Raw genomic sequence first — 17,455 nt, forward strand, 5'->3', positions numbered from 1 at the left:
CAGCCGTGGGCAAGCCCACAATCTTGGCTGTCCCCACCGAGCCACGAGCTGAGCTAACTAGGATGACGTACCGACCAATCTCCTCCTCGTGACGTCCCATACCGCCACGAAGCTGCCCTCGCGGGCCTCGAGACTGCTGCCGGCCTCGGCTGCACAAAGCAGGTGCACGTCTGCACTAGATCCAGGCTCCAAGACCATAGAGCTCTCACAAACTCGCGAGACTCTCTATGTTCAATAACTAACCTTGGCCACCCTTTTATAGGCTCTTGGCCGGTCATCGGGCGTCCACACTTGGGTGCCCGCCCGTCAGTATATCCCTAACTCAGCTCGTCAATCAGCCTGCCTAGTTCCAAGCTTCCCCAAGCCTCGAAACTAGTCTTGCATGCGTATAGCACACGGTAGATACCCACTGTGCACATGACACGGAATGACACAGTGAACACAGAACTCAAGTACAGTGGGATAGCACAGAGTAGTACAACGTAGCTTTGGAATGGACAAGGTGGAACTATAAAATAGCCCCTATCCCCTTTGAACGTGGTAGAATGCCTTATAACTCTGGAGAGTCACGAAGATCCCGTTGGTGAGCATCTCCTATCTTTGGAAGGTGCCAAACACTTTTAGATGTAGTGGCACGCATCTCCTTTCTTAGGGCGCGGTGCTTTGAAAGCCTTGGAGTGGTGCGCTCCGGAATCTTCCGCCGTTGTGAAGGAGATAGGACAGGCGGAAGCATAAACAGGAAACATATGAGAGAGTGCAAAGGAGATAGAGAGAGTTGGACAAGATCACCTTTTATAAAAACAGCAGTAAAGCTTTACAATGGCAATGGCAATGGCTAGCAACTGGATGTTGAACTATGTGCAAGTGGATTGGATGAAGAAGTGAATAAAGGGGAACTCCTTATATAGTGTGAAACCGGCGGCCTCTGGTAGAAACCAAAGTGCGGTAGACTAGCATTCACCCAATCCAATTGTAGTCCAGCTAATAAACAAATAAACAGGAGTGAGTGCTCCAAAACAAGAGAGAGAACGACACCTATTGGCCCCAAAGCTTGGCGCCCCTTTCGGTATTTCTTTATTCAATTTCAATCGAAAAGTTTTAGATGATTACAACATGGCCATTCATGGCTTGTATGTCTGCAAGTCCAATATGCCAATCCTCAGGACCTCTTAGCATAGAGGTTACACAGCCTTGTGTCCCAAGAACACCACATTGTTATCTCCTCTAATGTGCTAAGTCTGTACATCCATGAGGCCTTGAATATGCATCTGGCTGAACCATGCACATAGCCATAAACTCAGCCATGAAAACAGTCCATAAACTCATCCAAAACAGCCCACAATCTTGTCTTGTTTCCACCCTCTGAACTGCCAAACCCTTCCTCTCACAAAGGGCCAGAGAGAACCACTCTAGAACAGTCTTGAGCCAGTGAAAAGAGAGACTCCATAAGACATCACCTGCAGTCCCACTTGCTCACAAAGAGAGAAACTTACAATCTTTGTCGCTTTCCACAAGAGAGAAAAGACACGAGGAAAAACCCCGTACTGTCCTGTCCTCTTGTCTTGCAGTCGGGAGAGAGAGAAAAACCAGTGAGAGAACCTGCAGCAGGCGCCTGTATGCTCTGCAGCCAGCCAACCAGTTCTTCAAGAGCTAAAGAGAGAGAGAGAAAGAAAGGAGACCTGTATCTCTGTTCTGTAGCACAGCACAGCAGCCAGTCTGTGTGTTCTCCCTCATGAAACCAGCCCAGCCAGCGCCTGAACTCTCTGTAGTACAGTAACCAGACAGAGAAGCGCAGCTCGCCCACAGCCTTCTTCCAAAAACAGGAGTATAACCAGATGCGCAGGCGCATGTAACTGTTCTTCCCAGCCCTGAAATCTGCGCTGCCCCGCCTATAGTCCCTCCAAAAAGCAAGCATAAGAGAGGCGCAACCCTGCAGCCCTGCCTGTATGCATTTTTTTTTCAGAAATTCCTCTTCCAACTTGCACTGCCCGCCAGCCTTACTTTTCCTAAAAAGCAAGTCATAGAAAGAGAGAGGGAAGTGTGTACTCCAAAAGTGGAGTAGCCCCCCCTTTCCCCCCCCCCCCCCCCCCTAAATATCCTAGGGGCCGCTTAAGGTTATAAAACCTTATGTGCTTTAATTCCTTGGTCCCCCTTCACACTTGGGGTTGTCCACACATGGGTTAATAAACCTTAGCCCCAAATATGAATCTTTAAAATATTTATCTTGCTCACCGACCACCCTGCCCACACTTATGTTGCACCCATTTCACAGGGTCATGACATAGTGCCTCAGTGAGCTGGCCAACTGCCTTTAGAGCTGGCCAACTGCTCACAGGACAAATAAATAGGAGAAATACAATAAAATGTCAAATAAATAGTAGAAGCCCCAGAACATTGAACACCCCCTCTGCAGCTCATAGTGTGTAAGAGTCGGAAGAAGATAAGTCGATGAAGATGCAACCATGGACCCTCCAGCATCGCGAATACTGGAATCACCTCGGAGAGAGCACCCACCAACCTGTTTCCTCGAAACAAAAATGCCACCACGAACAACAAGGAACTTTGCTTGGCCACGAATTCCCACACAAGTGTGCAGTGAACTCCAAAAATAGATGATGAGCTGCTGGACACACCGCACCCATAATCCCCAACAATGGACGGAACACATCACGTCCCAAAAGCCTTGAACAATGAACTTGGAACAAATCCAGTTCATAATCTCTGTTGTACCAAAGGTAGCCACGTCCTACCAGATGTCTAATGCTTGGAACTCCGAATCATGGTCCCCATGCACCAGTAAGTGGAGCTGTAATCAGTCCCCTCTCCCGCCCACAAGCCTCTTTTGGCTGGAAGCACATGGGACGGAAACTGCATGTGTACTAGGGAAGCACAGCATCTGGGGTCTCCTGAGCCGGAAGCGCCCTAGGAGCCCTAGAAGTGGTACTAGAATCTGTATTACTATCCTGTGTCGTGTCTTTGCCTTTTCTTTGAGATGAAGCCTTGCCTTTAGTCTTGTCCTTCTTCTTGGACAAACAATCCTTGGACAGATGTCCTCTTTTCCCGCAAGAGAAGCAGTGACTCCAACCTTTCTTTTGAACTGAGGAAAGTGCATGGTCAGAACTGTTGACTGACACCTTCAACTTACACTGTGAGATGAGAACGGACTCCTTCTCCAAAAGTAGGGAGCTAAGATTATCAAAATCCAACTGAGTGGAAGTGACCTAGCACCGCAAAGATCGAGAAATAACATCATAATCCGGAGGAAGCTTGGTGAGTATAAGAGCAGCCAGCTGAGAAGAGGACAAAGTAGCACCCATAGCGAGTAACTGGTCATGGATAACCTTGGCCTTTATGAGAAAAGATTGCATTGAATTGCCTTCAGGAAATAACAAGCCGTAGAGCTGCCCCTGCAAGGTAATTGCCCTCATCGATGAATCTCGAGCAAAGAGATCCTCCAATTTTGACCATACCTGATGACCACTGGTGAGAGTTTGCACGCCTTCGAGTCCCGATTCTCCCAGTCTTGTAATTCCACAACAAATTCATCCTCCTAAGCCAGAGTCCACCTCTTGGAGTTTTGAGGACGCTCGGGCTTCCTTTCAGTGCCCTGAACAATGTCCCACAAACCCTTGTGGATGAACCAGACCCGCATCTGAAGCTTCCAATGAGCGTAGTTGGGTCCTTTCAACTTGTCATCTTTGTTTGTACAAGGGGGAGCCATATCCAAAGCAGCAAAGAACAAATCTCAGCTCTCAAACACTTCTCTCAAGTGCTTTCCAACGAAGCGAGGCACTAGGAACAATCAGCCCCCTCTCAAACCGTAGAGAGAAAGAGGCGGGACAGCAGCAAAACAGTCCAAGATCCACCGGGAATCTCCTATTGGAAGGGCAAGGACTCGTGGAGGAAGAAGAAAATGTATAGCCACTTGTATGGCAACTCCACATGCAAGAGAACTCACCAAATCTGATGCCTGTGCAGAAAACACAGCCACAACTCCACCGTTTGCCTCTGTAGAAGAAAACGCAGCCACCAAAACTGGCCGGATAGCCTCTGTAGGAGAAAATGCAGCCAAAAAACTTCAAGATCTGCCTCTGAAGAGCAAAACACAGCCTGTAGGGCTGGCCGACAGCAACTAGAAGAGGGCTGGACCAGAAACACAGCAAGGTACTGAAAATGCAGCAACTTTATGGACTGATCTGCAGCCAGAGAAGTGGAGGCAAAACACACAGCAGAAGTGGGCAGATTTGCAGGGTTTGGAGCAGCCTGGACCTAAGCGTATGATAACATGAAGGATGTAATATGCGGAAGCTTCGGAGAAGAATCGGTAACTTCAATACTCAGAATTCAGCACTCTTTTCGCGACAGAAATTAACGCACAAACTGAAAGGAGATGCGCAGAAAATAGAGAGAGAAAGGGAGAGATGGAGAGGACACAGTATTGGGTCCCAATTACCCTCTGTAGGGCCCCCACCACGGATGGTGTATTTGCTGAATTAGAATGATGTGAATCTGAAAAGAAAATACAGAATTCTTGACCTTTCTTGGCTGGAAAATCCCTGCCCTTGATCTTCAGTTCTCCACCCCTTTGCTTAGCAACTCCCTTGGCTTGTCTAGCCCTTGATTTGCTTGAGCTCTTGGTGAATAATGAGATGAATGAATGGGATTATGGACACTTCTATTTATACTACCCACACAGGAGCAGTCGGCCAGCATAGAACCAGGCGGCCAGCTTTTAATGTCCCACGACTCTGAAAATTCAGCGATAAATGCTGAATTAAATCCCATAAAATGCTGTGTTTTTCCCTACAGGCTGAAAAAGGTGGTGCGCCTGATTCTCAATGGCTAGGCAAGGCCTTTGCACACATTCCAAGGGCTGGGCGGCCTGTATGGGCTTCCCCATACCTGCCCTACAGCCATGAAAAGGCTGTAAACTCCTGGAATTTGCCTTAGTCTTGCCCTAGGGCAATCCCACAGCCCCTCCATGGTTGGTGGGTTCAGCCTGGGCCTCATGGGGGTGGTTCCACACCATTCCCATGCCCATGCTAAGATCCGGGGTAGCCCTATGGGCTGGCCCCTTGTCCTAAACACTAACTACTCAGTGATCTGGCATCCGGTACCATACCTGATATACAGAATCACTGACATCATTCTAGAGAGAGACTCACAGTGCGGACTGGCACTGTTTCATGTGCAGGACAGTGCACACCTGACCTTAGCCTTTTGCGCAGGACAATGCACACCTGACCTCGGACATCTGAGATGGATCCCTGGCTGACTCGTCCTGGACTGGGCTCACATGGGACTAGTTCACCATCCCAGGTCCTGCACCTTCTGTATAGAAATGTCTACGTGGCATCCAAGTGCGGGATGCACGTGACATCCCCTTCTGCTTAACTTGACGGAAGCTGCATAGCCTCCAAATAATCCGTCAATAACGTCGGATAGTCTTCGAGAAACTCTTTGTCGAGCCATACCGCTTCATGGGTTCCTCGGTCTTGAAACTTTGTGAGGAACTGTCATAGTCTTCGGCCTGAGCCATGCTTGAAACGGTGCAGAAGGATCTGTTCTGGAACCATAACTTCTACTTCATCAACAATGTCTGGTTCCGTTTCGTCTTTGACCTTTGAAGGGGATGGACCTGCATATGGCTTTAACCAACTGACATGAAATACATCGTGCATAGTCCAACTCGGAGGTAGCTTTAACTGCATAGACACCTCATTAATATTTTTCCTGATGGGAAAAGGTTCAAAGCTCCTGAAAGACAACTTTGGGCATCGCTTGCCTACCTGTTTCAATCTTTGCTTCATAATCCGAAGATAAACCCAATCCCCTTCCGAAAACTTCATATCCCTTCGGTCTTTGTTGGCCTGTCGAGTGTAGGTCTCTTGCGCTTTAGCCAATCTGTCTTTTACTGACTCTAAGATCTCCTGGTAAGACTCCGTCACTCTATTCGCCTCCGGTACTGAAGACGAAGTCCTGGTTAACAACGACTGGAAAGGTCTTCTAAACGCTGCCTCATATGGAGTCCTGCCAATAGTGAAGAAAAAGAGTCATTCAAAACAGCTTGAACTAAAGGCAAATACGATTTGCCACTTACCTTGCTGATCGTGGACATAACACTTCAGCACATCAAAGGCCAATTGGTTGTATATCTTTGTCTGGCCATCCGTCTGTGGGTGGAATGCACTGGAAAAATTCAACTTAGTACCAAAATTATCAAAGAATGCCCTCCAAAAATGACTGGTAAACTTGGCATCTCGGTCTGACACTATGGTCCTAGGAATCCCGCCAATCGGGTACCAATGCCGAATGAACAACTGGGCAACATCCTCGGTGGTCACATTGGCCTTGCAAGGAATAAGCTTAACAAATTTACTAAACCTATCAACAATAGTTAAGCACTGCGTATTACGCTTACTCGGACTGGGAGGCAGATTTGTGACAAAGTCCATCGAAATGTCCTAGAAAGGACCCTTAGGGATTGGCAAGGGGTGTAACAACCCTATCTTCTTTCCACGAGGCGCTTTCACCTTTTGACAAATGTCACAGCGTTGTATATATGTACATTCACTGTCCAATCTCTGTTTCCACCCTTTCAATCTGCCATACCCCTCCTCTCACAAGGGACCAGATAGCACAACTCTGCAGCAGACATAAGCCAATGGAAAGAAAGATAGATGGACGAGTTCAGAGCTTACCAAATCAGCTCGTGGTTCTGCACTCGTGAAGCCAATCATACCAATCTGTACTTGCCTTCTTGCAACCACCTGTCTGATGCACCAAATAAGCTCTGATACAACACTGCCTGCAACTGTCTGTACAGTCTCTACGCGTGCAGCAGCTGCTGCCACCTGTACCTGCTGGACAGTATAGTCCTTGACACTCTGCACCTGTCCGTACAAATCTTCAACACTCGACTGAATCTGTCTGTACAGAACTGTACGGACTATTCTGCGCACGCCTGAGTCTGCCTGTTGTACCCAACTGTACCAGTTGGTACAATTCTGTACCTGCAACCAGCCGCGTGTCAGCAGTCGTACAACCGCCTGTACCTGCTGTCCGTACGATCGTACTTGCAGCACAGCTGCCGCCAGAACCTGCAGCGCAGCCTCTACCTGCTCTCAGCCTCTGTCAGCACCGCCTGTACCAGCAGAAGAACCTGCGGCAGTCGTACTGTACCCTGTACTTGCAACAGTCCATACACCTGTACTTGCTGTCGTACAGCTCTGTACGGCCTGTCTAAACAGCTTGTTCTTCTCACACACAACAGCAAGCATATGCAGTCGACCAGCTTCTCTCCCACGCATGAGAACTTGCACGCCTCCCAAAAAGCTAGAGAGAGAGAGATGAGAGAGGCGTGTAACTCCAAAAGTGGAGTGGCCTCTCTCCAAAATTGTCCTAGGGCCCCAACTTTAATAAACATTAAAGTTCCCTAGGGGCCACTAAGGCCTAGGGGCAACCCATGAATAAAACATTAAAACATTAATGTTCTTGTTCCCCCCTTCACACCTGGAGATGTCCACACATCATTGTCCGGGCACTCCAAATGTGAATCATTTAATATTTTTGCTCAGCAATCACCATGCCCACACTTGTGCTATTCCATTTTCACAGGGTCATGACATACCTCCCTCTTGAAAAATGGCAAGCGTCCTCGATTGCATTCTGGTGATACAGCAAAATATCCAAAGTGAAATATACAATATGGCAAGATCAGCGTCCCAATCTCTCTAAGCCAAGCACATGTATCAACATTCATTGCAAACCAATGGCATAGTAATAGTCCAAGTTGTATACCACTGTGAACTATTCACAACCACAACATCTCATGTGACTCACATATATCATAGAAGTCCCATAAACAGATGTACTGTCAGCCATCAGTACCTTCGGGTGAGACAAAAACTGCACCAAGCGATCTCTAGATGTCATCTGAGCCTGTTTGTATCAAGGGAGTGGAGGTGCTACCCCCCTCTTGAGCATTAGGCAATGCTCCAGACCCATGCTCTGCTGAACTTGAATGAGCCACAACAAGAGTCGGCTCTAACTCAAAGGCATCGAGATAAAGCTGCAAAACCTGAGGTGAATCTGTTAAGTCACCTTCCTCCATCCACTTCGCATCCATCGGTGAATAGTTCTTGAACTTCACAAGATAGTGACGGGAAACTTTACGTCATACCTTTCTTTCCTTATGTGCCAGTATCTGCTCTGGAATAAGAACCTCATCAAGTTCCTCAACTTCCGGCTGAGCCTCATCTGATACATCCTCAGGCACATCCCCACGGAAAGGTCTAAGGAGACTCACGTGAAAAGCATTGTGAATCTTCCAGTGATCTGGTAGCTTCAAACGATAGGCTACCTCACCAATCTTTTCCAATACCTGAAAAGGCCCATAATAACGCATGCTCAACTTAGGGAATAAGCGCTCTTTACCCTTCATCTTCTTGAGTCTAGCCTTTTCAAAGCGCAAAAGAACCCAATCACCCAATGCAAACTCTAAAGCACGTCTGTGATGGTCTGCGGCTTTCTTTTGCTTCTGCTGAGTTTTCTGGAGTGCCAACTTAACTCTCCGATAAGCTTCATCCATGTTTTCCACATACTGATCAGCCTCAAAGATCTTATCCTTTGTATGCAAAATGGGTGGTACCTTCTTCCCCCCTTCCACAATCTCAAAAGGCGCCTTGCTCCCGTCGAGGTATGAACAGTGTTGTTATATGCAAACTCCACCAAAGGAAGATACTTTTCCCATTGTTGTTTGTGCTTTGACACATAACACTTAAGAAGATCTAACATTGTAGAGTTAGCCTCTTCCGACTGACCATCTGTTTGTGGATGAAATGACGATGAAAACTTGAGAGTTTTACGCATGTTGTCAAACAACCCTCTCCAGAATAAACTCATCATCCGTGGATCATGGTCACTAATGATAGACGTAGGCAAGCCATGATACTTGAAGATGTTCGCCATGAACAACTTCACCATATGATCCACTTTGATCGTCTTACGCACGGGAATGAAATGAGCCTGCTTACTGAACCTGCATATGATAGTCCAAATGCCATCATTACCCGTTTGTGTCCGTGGAAGATCAAATATAAAATCCATGGCAATGCTCTCCCAAGGTCTATCTGGAATAGGTAAAGGCTGTAGTAACCCTGGTGTCTTTTGACGGTCAAACTTTACCTTTTGACATACGATGCATTGCCTTACAAAAGCATCAACATCTCTTCTCAAGGTTGGCCAATAAAAGTAAGTCTCCACTGCTTTTACAGTGGCGTCAATACCTCTATGACCTGCATACGGTGGAGCATGACTTTCAAGGTTGGCCAATAAAAGAAAGTCTCCACTGCTTTTACCGTGGCGTCAATACCTTGAGGCGCAATGGACTGGTAACACACAGTCTGCCATGCATCAATAAAAACCCATCTCTGAGAGTATAGTGCTCATGCCGCTGACCCTCAGACATCTGATCATACAACCTTTCAAAGTCCTCATCATGGGCATACTGCTCTTTCATTTTATCAAGCTCATGATGATAAGCAAGTGAAACTGCTGAGACCTGTGGCTTGCGTGACAAAGCATCTGCCACTACATTCTTTTTGCCTTCCACATGCACAATCTGGAAGTGAAACATAGACAAAAAGTTTGCCCATCGCATATGCTTCTCGAAAGCTTAGTCTGCGTGAGGAAATAACGCAAGGTCTGATGATCTGTCTGCACAGTGAAATCAGCCCCAAGCAAATAGTGTTTCCATGTAGAAAGAGCATGAATTACAGCCAACATCTCTTTCTCATAAACCTGTAAATGCTTCTCGGCATCTTGCAATATTCTACTCTCATAGGCTATCACGTGTCCTTCCTGCATGAGAACTGCCCCAATGCTACTTCCACATGCATCACACTGGACAACAAAAGCCTTTCGGAGGTCCGGTAACACTAATACTGGATCCGAAGTAAGCTTTTCTTTAAGCTTTTTGAAGGCTGTAATTTCCCGATCAGCCCATCTAAACGGAGTTGCCTTCTTTGTTAAGGCATGAAGAGGCGAAGCAATTTCAGCAAAATACCGTATGTACCGCCTGTAATAGAAACACAATCCTAGAAAGCTGATACCCGCTTTTCAAATCAATCCGACTGAAAACTGTGGAGCCCTGTAAAGCGGTCCAAAATGTCATCGATCCTCGGAATGGGGAATCGATTCTTGATGGTATTCTTGTTCAGCGCCCTGTAATCAATACACATGCGCCAAGAACCATCCTTCTTTGCACTAAGAGTACAGGTGAGCAAAAGGGTGATGAGCTAGGCTGTATCAACCCTTTATTCAAGAGCTCCTGTACCTGACTCTTAATTTCTTCTTGTTGAGCTGCACTAACACGATACGGCGGTCTATTTGGTGTACTACCAGGAATTAAATCAATGGCATGATCTTCTGGCCTCTCCGGAGGAAGTTCCCCTGGCAATGACCCGGAAAAACAATCTTGGAACCCACATAAGAAATCAGTCCTGTCCTTATCTAAAATAGACACTTAAATGCCTTGGATCTATGCTACAGTGAATGAGACCTGTAGGCACACACTTAAATCCATAGACTGACGAACGCATAGAGGGGTTAAGCTTTAGGGTCAGATATGAGCTCTCAAATAATTTCGCTCCAATTTTTTAAGAGTCAATGCATCATTGGTTGTCAAACAGTATAAATCGTCATTTAGGTGATGTGTTATGTTTTGCATTAACTTAAGTACATACATTCTTCTTATTGTTGCACTTCACTACATGGTACTTCTGTGCAGGGGAAAAGGCAGAAAAGCACATAAACTAGATGCTCCAAGAAGGGGAAGCTCAAGTAAGGGTGCTGCTGTTAAAGAAACGAATGTTGATTTGGTATCGCCATTTGAGGTATGACAGCATTCAAGTATATTTGCAAGTGCCAAATCAGACACAATCAGATCATAACTGCTTAAGTAGTCTATGTTGGGCTGTCTTCATGCTTATCGTCTGACACTAGGCAAGTAAAACCCTTTTTTGTCAATCTTTGCTGAAGTGTTAACTACTTGCACTTGATGATGACTGACGTTTGGCTTTTCTTCATATTGTCTTTGTAAACTGCTAAGAGAGGAGTGCTTTGGTTTTAAGAGACATCTAATTTCTATGCAGAAACAGCACACCAAAGTTCAAGCCATCACCAAGGCTAGAAGTTTAAGTTTCAGTCATCAGAAAAAGGAGCCTGCTACTGTAATGCTTGCAGATGGCCTAAAGGATGCAGGAGTTCATGGAAATGACATACACACCTTACCCCTAGATTCAGTGAAGTCTGATTCCCTGGCGAGTGGGGCAAGAGCATGGGACAGGAAGCGATGGGTAGAAGGTTCTAACGTTATCAGTCCTCCACCAATGCCAAGGAGTAGCAGCCATGCTAGTGTGTCTGGTCTGAAGTGTGAAGGGACATACGGGAGTCAACAAACAGCTGATCTTTCAAAGCTCTCAATGTTGGTTGCCGCAAGAAACAATGGCAGCCAAGATCATAAGGATTTAGCTAGTGGTAGGCAAAAGGACAGAGGTTACAATGGGTTTAAAACAATAAAATCTGAACAACCAGACAAGATTGAGGTTCTGAAACACCAAGGAAAAAAAGAACTGAATCATAATGATTCACAAGTCAATGTGTGCCTGGAGAATACTTTGTCTCTGGTAATAACCTATCTCTCTACCTCTCTCTCACACACACACACATCAATGCTTGCATGCACTCATTGCTTATACACTTTCCCTTGCAACCACTGGCTCTTAATTATTTTTCAACTGAAGTGAGGGTGGGTCATCATGTAATGCATAGTAAATGGCACTACTTAATGGGGAGAAAGAGACGATGAGTTTAGCTATAAAATGATATTAATTTTATTTTTTTTGGGTGCCATAATTGTCCATACAGAGATGTGCTGGTTCAACAGCAAGAATGCATTTTTCCAGGCCATTTCTGCATTCAAATGTAAATCTTAATGACACGATTAATGACCACAAAGGCTACATTCAAAAAGCGCTTCGCCAAGCACACCGTGACAAGGGTAAGGATCAACAGGAGGTAACAATTCCACGGATCGGACTCGGATCGGACTCAACGGGCTAAAAATTCTCAACGGTAGTTGAGAAGCTTTTGATGGGGGAGACATTTATGATCCAACCATCATTAGCATTGATCTTTTGAGAACAGAAAAATTACATTATTTACCGGGTACTTCGGGGTTTCAGTGATATCAACCTTGCATCCCAGAGTCTTGATTGTAGTTCTCCAGTAATGAATTTGGATCTCCTTCCTGCGCACACAATGAGCTTTGTGGCTTGCATAAGAGTTGATGGATTGACAGACATGTCTGCCCACAAAACTGGCGATATTTCTGGCTTGTTCCTCGTAAGCCTCATGAGCAGGGGATCTGGGGATCTCCCACGTCCCATCTCCCACCATTTGATGGGCAAAGAAACAGTCTGCAAAGAACCTTAAACATTGATAAAGTCCAGCCAACATTTATCCTTTCTTAACCAGTAGCCAAAACAATTTTGTTGAAGGTATCTGCAGCCCAGACCATTGCAAGGATCCCATCTACCTTGAACAAACAAGTTACTTCTTCCTTTGTTGGCAGCTGTTGAAGCATGGTGGTATTTCGAGCCCTTCTCAGTTATGCATCCTCTGTATGTAATTGTGGGTTTGATCTATGTTGATCCAATGCATTTTAGAAGGCATGTGATGCCACATAGATACTGTCAGGCAACAGCAGCTGTAGCACTAACAAAGTGATTTGGGCGAACTACAAAGACCTTGGCATCAATCAAGGAGAGCTAACAAATATCACATCTCTGTTCCATTAAAACTTGCCTTGCATGTGCCATACTTGACCATCAGCTAAAAAATTAGTGTAAATGTGAAAAGCCAATGTCTCAAGCAAATCCAAGTCCTGATGGAAGAAACTGAGGGGGATGAAAATGTTTCACCAAATGGGAAGTAGAAGTTACAATATTTCTTGATAGTTGAGGTTTGAAATCAATTCAAAAACCCCTCCAATCAAGGTGACATGCCTTCACCTTTGAAGGCCATTGAGAACGTGTTCAATTTTTGTCAGCAAACAAATGATTGGTGTGTGGTCTTGATTTTAAAAAAGCAGCATGGCAATCGGATTATGATTGATTACCACTAAAATAGTTTTATGATTGATCAGCAATAAGAAAAGAAAGCGCTTAAATTGTATTATAATTGACCACTTTATTTTGTGTGTGTGTGTGTGTGTGTGTGTGTGAGAGAGAGAGAGAGAGAGAGAGAGAGAGAGATTTTATTAACGTCTTCCAAAAGACCGAGCTCGGCCTATGAGACAAATCGGTGTACTTGTATGGGGTATCCTCTGTCATCCCAACAAAATGAAAAAGTACTGAACTAAAAAGCTGAATCTGGGTGTGCAATAAGTAGTGGGGGAGGGGATGGAGCTCTACTACTAGGAGAATGCAAAGCTATATGCATGGAGTATACAATCATGATATGCAACCTAGCTAGCTCCATCCTGTACCATACTGGGGGTATAAAATGGTATACATCAATGAAGGGGGTGTCCACAGCTCCTTGAAGAACATGCCTGGGTCTGCTCTGAAGCGAGCCAGTCGCTTCACACCCTCTCTGTGGAACTGAGCTTTGATCTCTATCATCTCTCTCTGGTATAGGCATGGTGTCCGAAAGCCAGGTGTCCTCTGTCTCTTGCGGGCTCTGAGTGTCTCTACTCTCTGGAGAGTAATTCCCTGCTGTGTAGGGGTTGGGAGTGGGGTGGATCTCTGAAAAAATTGTTGTAATCTGTGTCTGTCGTCCCCCCTCTGGAGCTGTCTGAGCCTGTAATGATGTCTCTCTGTATGTCTAGAATGAATCTCCCTAGTATGCGCTGGTCTATTAACTCAAAGAGCTGGCGTAGGAAATGTGGCTCTCTGAATAAATTGGGATATCTCTCTCTGATGGCTGTATATGCTCTGCATCTGCATACATAATGCTCCTCACTCTCCACCTCCTCTCTGCACAATCTGCATACCCTCTCCTCTCGGGGGATCCGTGCTGCTCTGCCAGTCTGGATCTCCAACCGATGTGATGAGACTCTAAGCTGACCAATAGCTACTCGGGAGCCGTGTGGTAAAAAGCCCTCCATGTATCTAGGCCTCTCTATAAATCCATCATCAGTGATACTCATGAAGTGATCTTTTGTAGTAGTACATCTTCGGTGGAAGAAGTTGTGTAGGCGATATCCATGTCTCTCGTGTATAGAGTTGCCATAGGTCCTGTCTCAATACTCTGTTCCTCTCACTATGAGAGAGACGGATATGTGGTGCATCCCTGTCATACTGGAATGGTGGTAGATGATCCATGTCTAGGCCATGCTGTGAGAACCAATGTGTGACCTGTGCATACCATGATCCTCTATCTCTTGCCTCAGCCAGCTGTCTAGATGCCTCAAAAGCTCTGTATGACAATCTGTCTTGTGGCATCTCTCTGAATCTGTCTAGCAAGCATATAGTCTGGAATATGGCCTCTACCATCATAGGAGGTGCAGCAAACTCTGCTCGGATAACGTCATGAGGTACTGACGGTTTGCTGTGTATCATGCGTGCCATCATGAGGGCTTGTGGTCTCTCTATCTGTGTCCACCAATGGGTAGCAAGGCCTGGCGCCCATACCGCTGCTCCATACATCAATTGCGGTGTGACTAATGTGTCAAATAGCCACCCCTTCGTCTTTTGCGGTGAGTAAGTCTCCTCATCTCTCTCCTCGACTCCTGCTCTGTGATGGCTCCCAAGGCTCTTTGTATGTGGAGCCGTGAGTATAGGGCTCTGCACTCGTCATCATACCATCTGTTCTGGGGCATAGTCCCAGATCTCGCAGGCTCTCCTGAGTGGACACAATGTGGGAAGCTCTGTAATGCAACCGTGTGTAGGAGTGATGCCAGTTGGGCTGTAATGGTATCCATAGGTGCCAGGGGATCCATGAGTAGGAGCCCATCCTCTACTCTGCCAGTGTATATGTCTGCCATGTGATGTGTGAAGTAGATGGTAGTGTGTGGCGTCGGTATGTGGGGGGCTGATGATACTGGTGATCCGGCTAGTGAAAATGCCAAGTATGTATGATCTGTCCCAATAGGACGAGGTGGAATGGAGAATGAGGTGACAAGTTGTGATGCCTCCAAAGACCCCATAATGTAGTCTACCACCATGCCTCCGGTCCGTGTGTATGACCCCCATGTGGGAAGCATGTTAGCCCTCCTGATCCTGGCCACTGTAGCATCCTATTATAAATAACGAAACGATGCCTGGCTCTCAACTCTAGTAAGTGGTCCCCATAATGTCCTCTATCTGGTCCAGTGTCCTCTAATGCCTGACTAGCCCCTATCTCCTCGGGATCCACATGGAGGATCTCCATGTCATCATAGTCATACACCTCACACTGTCTGCTCTATGTGTGGGCATTGAAGTCGCCTGTAAGAAATACTTCCCCTAGTGTAGAATAATGCATAATCTCCTCTGACATATAAGTGTATGGCGAGGCTCTTGTCTCCTCCTCCTGTGGCATGTCCTCTGTAATGACATAGGAGGATCCTGATGGAGGAAAGTAACATAGGGCTATGTATATAACCCTGTCCTGTGAGAGCTGTAAGTTGATCCACATGTATCTGGCCTCTGGATCCTGTGCTACCACTCTCAGTCTCCCCTATAGCTCCCGTCTGAATAGAACTGCTACTCCCCCCAACCCTCTCGAGGTACCCTGGCGTGTGGTCCTCCTGTATGCTGACTCCCACTGGAATCCCTCTACTCGAGGTAGCCCTCTCTTTGGGCTCTGATGTGTCTCTGTCAGAACTATGGTGTCTCTCCCCACCATAACATGCTCCAGTCGTCCAAGCTGCACCCATAGTGAACCATTACAGTTCCATATTGCCATGTGTATCTTTGTCAGTGGCCCGATCTGTGTCCCATAGGCCCCAAACCGCTAATCCATGGGCCGGCCATCAATGATGACCCGACCATCTCGATAGAAGGCCTTCTAGCCTTCTCTCCTCGCGTGTAAGACTCGTGGCATGCAAGCTCTCCTATGCTCAAGCTACATCCTCGTGAGATCATCATCCAAGAAAATAGGAGCTCCCTCTAAACCTCGTATTAATGTCTACAAAAGACCCAAATGGTCTATGAGACCAAAAAGCTGGTACATGTGATCCAGGAGTAAATTGGATGTCCAGACAAGAGGAAAAATTATAGAAGGAAAACACTAGTCGAAAGGATAGGTAGCAGTAGAACCTCATGTTACTAAGTCATGTATTTAGATCGCATAATGTGCTTTTCTCCTCATGAACCGTGTACTTCGCCTCACTAACCATTGCTTGTTGGGTTGCCTCTTTATGTCATTGAAGGGAGTCCTAGATCTGAAGCTGGCAAGCCTTAGTACTAAGTGTCATGGGGTCTTACCTCACTAACCATTGCTTGTGGGGTTGCCTCTTTATGTCATTGAAGGGAGTCCTAGATCTGAAGCTGGCAAGCCTTAGTACTAAGTGTCATGGGGTCTTAAAGACCCTTGTTAGGTGACATCAATGGATGGCATTCATCAAAATCGTGATGCCTTTTTTCGATCATTGGATAAAGTAAACTAGGCCAAGTAAACTAGGGGTGAAAAACATAGAATATAACAGCTTGAAACCACATGGTTTTGTTGCTTGAAGGTATACTGTAGTGGTAAGATGTTTTCAATGGTGATCCAAGGTCTCAAGTTAAAATCCTCTTTTGGACATAACATCTTGCTCCAAAATTTTCTAAGTCCCAAACCCAAATTCACTCTCATTCCATGATGTAAACTAGGAAGTAAACTATGCTCGCTTCATAAACTCGAATGTAAACTATGATCGCTTAGTAAACTAGGAAGTAAACTATGCTCGTTTAGTAAACTAGAAAGTAAACTATGATCGCTTAATAACCTAGTTTACTCGGCCTAGTTTACTTTATCCGCTGACAGTCGAAAAAAGGCATCGCGATTTTGATCAATGCTATCCATTGGTGTCACCTGCAAGGGTCTTTGAGACCCCATGGCACTTAGTCCTGAGTGCTGGCAAGTGGAGGGTGTGGGTTGTTCGAGACCAAATGCATTTAGCTCTCATGAGGAACCGTGCTCTCTTGGAGGACTCTCTGGGTGCATGGTGCTAACTTTTCACAAGTCTAGGAGGGGGATGGGGACAACTAGCTTTGTCATGGTCCATCCGTCTTCACGAATCTGGTACGGGTTGAATGCTTGAGCGAGGCACACTAGTAGGGATTGAAGAAGTCAATGACAAATATATTTATTGTGGTATCATGCATCTCGAGCTCTTGAAGTCTGACTATTTTGCCTTTGTGCTGCTTTAAACTCTAGTAGATATAGTCCTAGGCATCTTTGATCGATGTAATGCATCACTAGTAAC

The 17,455-nt window shown here is 46.0% G+C and overlaps 1 protein-coding gene across 1 annotated transcript in view; it reads left to right on the forward strand.

Moving 5' to 3' along the window:
• Window positions 1-13,174, forward strand: part of LOC147634381 (putative serine/threonine-protein kinase At1g54610) — a 60,902-nt gene extending 47,728 nt beyond the window's left edge. Inside the window, exons 7-9 of the mRNA XM_086805522.1 lie at window positions 10,790-10,895; window positions 11,154-11,687; window positions 11,929-13,174. Coding sequence (XP_086661648.1) covers window positions 10,790-10,895; window positions 11,154-11,687; window positions 11,929-12,123 — 835 coding nt within the window. The 3' untranslated portion in view covers window positions 12,124-13,174. The remainder of the gene's footprint in view (window positions 1-10,789; window positions 10,896-11,153; window positions 11,688-11,928) is intronic.
• Window positions 13,175-17,455: the final 4,281 nt, after the last annotated feature.

Source organism: Cibotium barometz, chromosome 11 (genome assembly GCF_041138505.1).
Source record: "Cibotium barometz isolate CiBa-2024 chromosome 11, ASM4113850v1, whole genome shotgun sequence".
Classification (NCBI taxonomy): domain Eukaryota; kingdom Viridiplantae; phylum Streptophyta; class Polypodiopsida; order Cyatheales; family Cibotiaceae; genus Cibotium; species Cibotium barometz.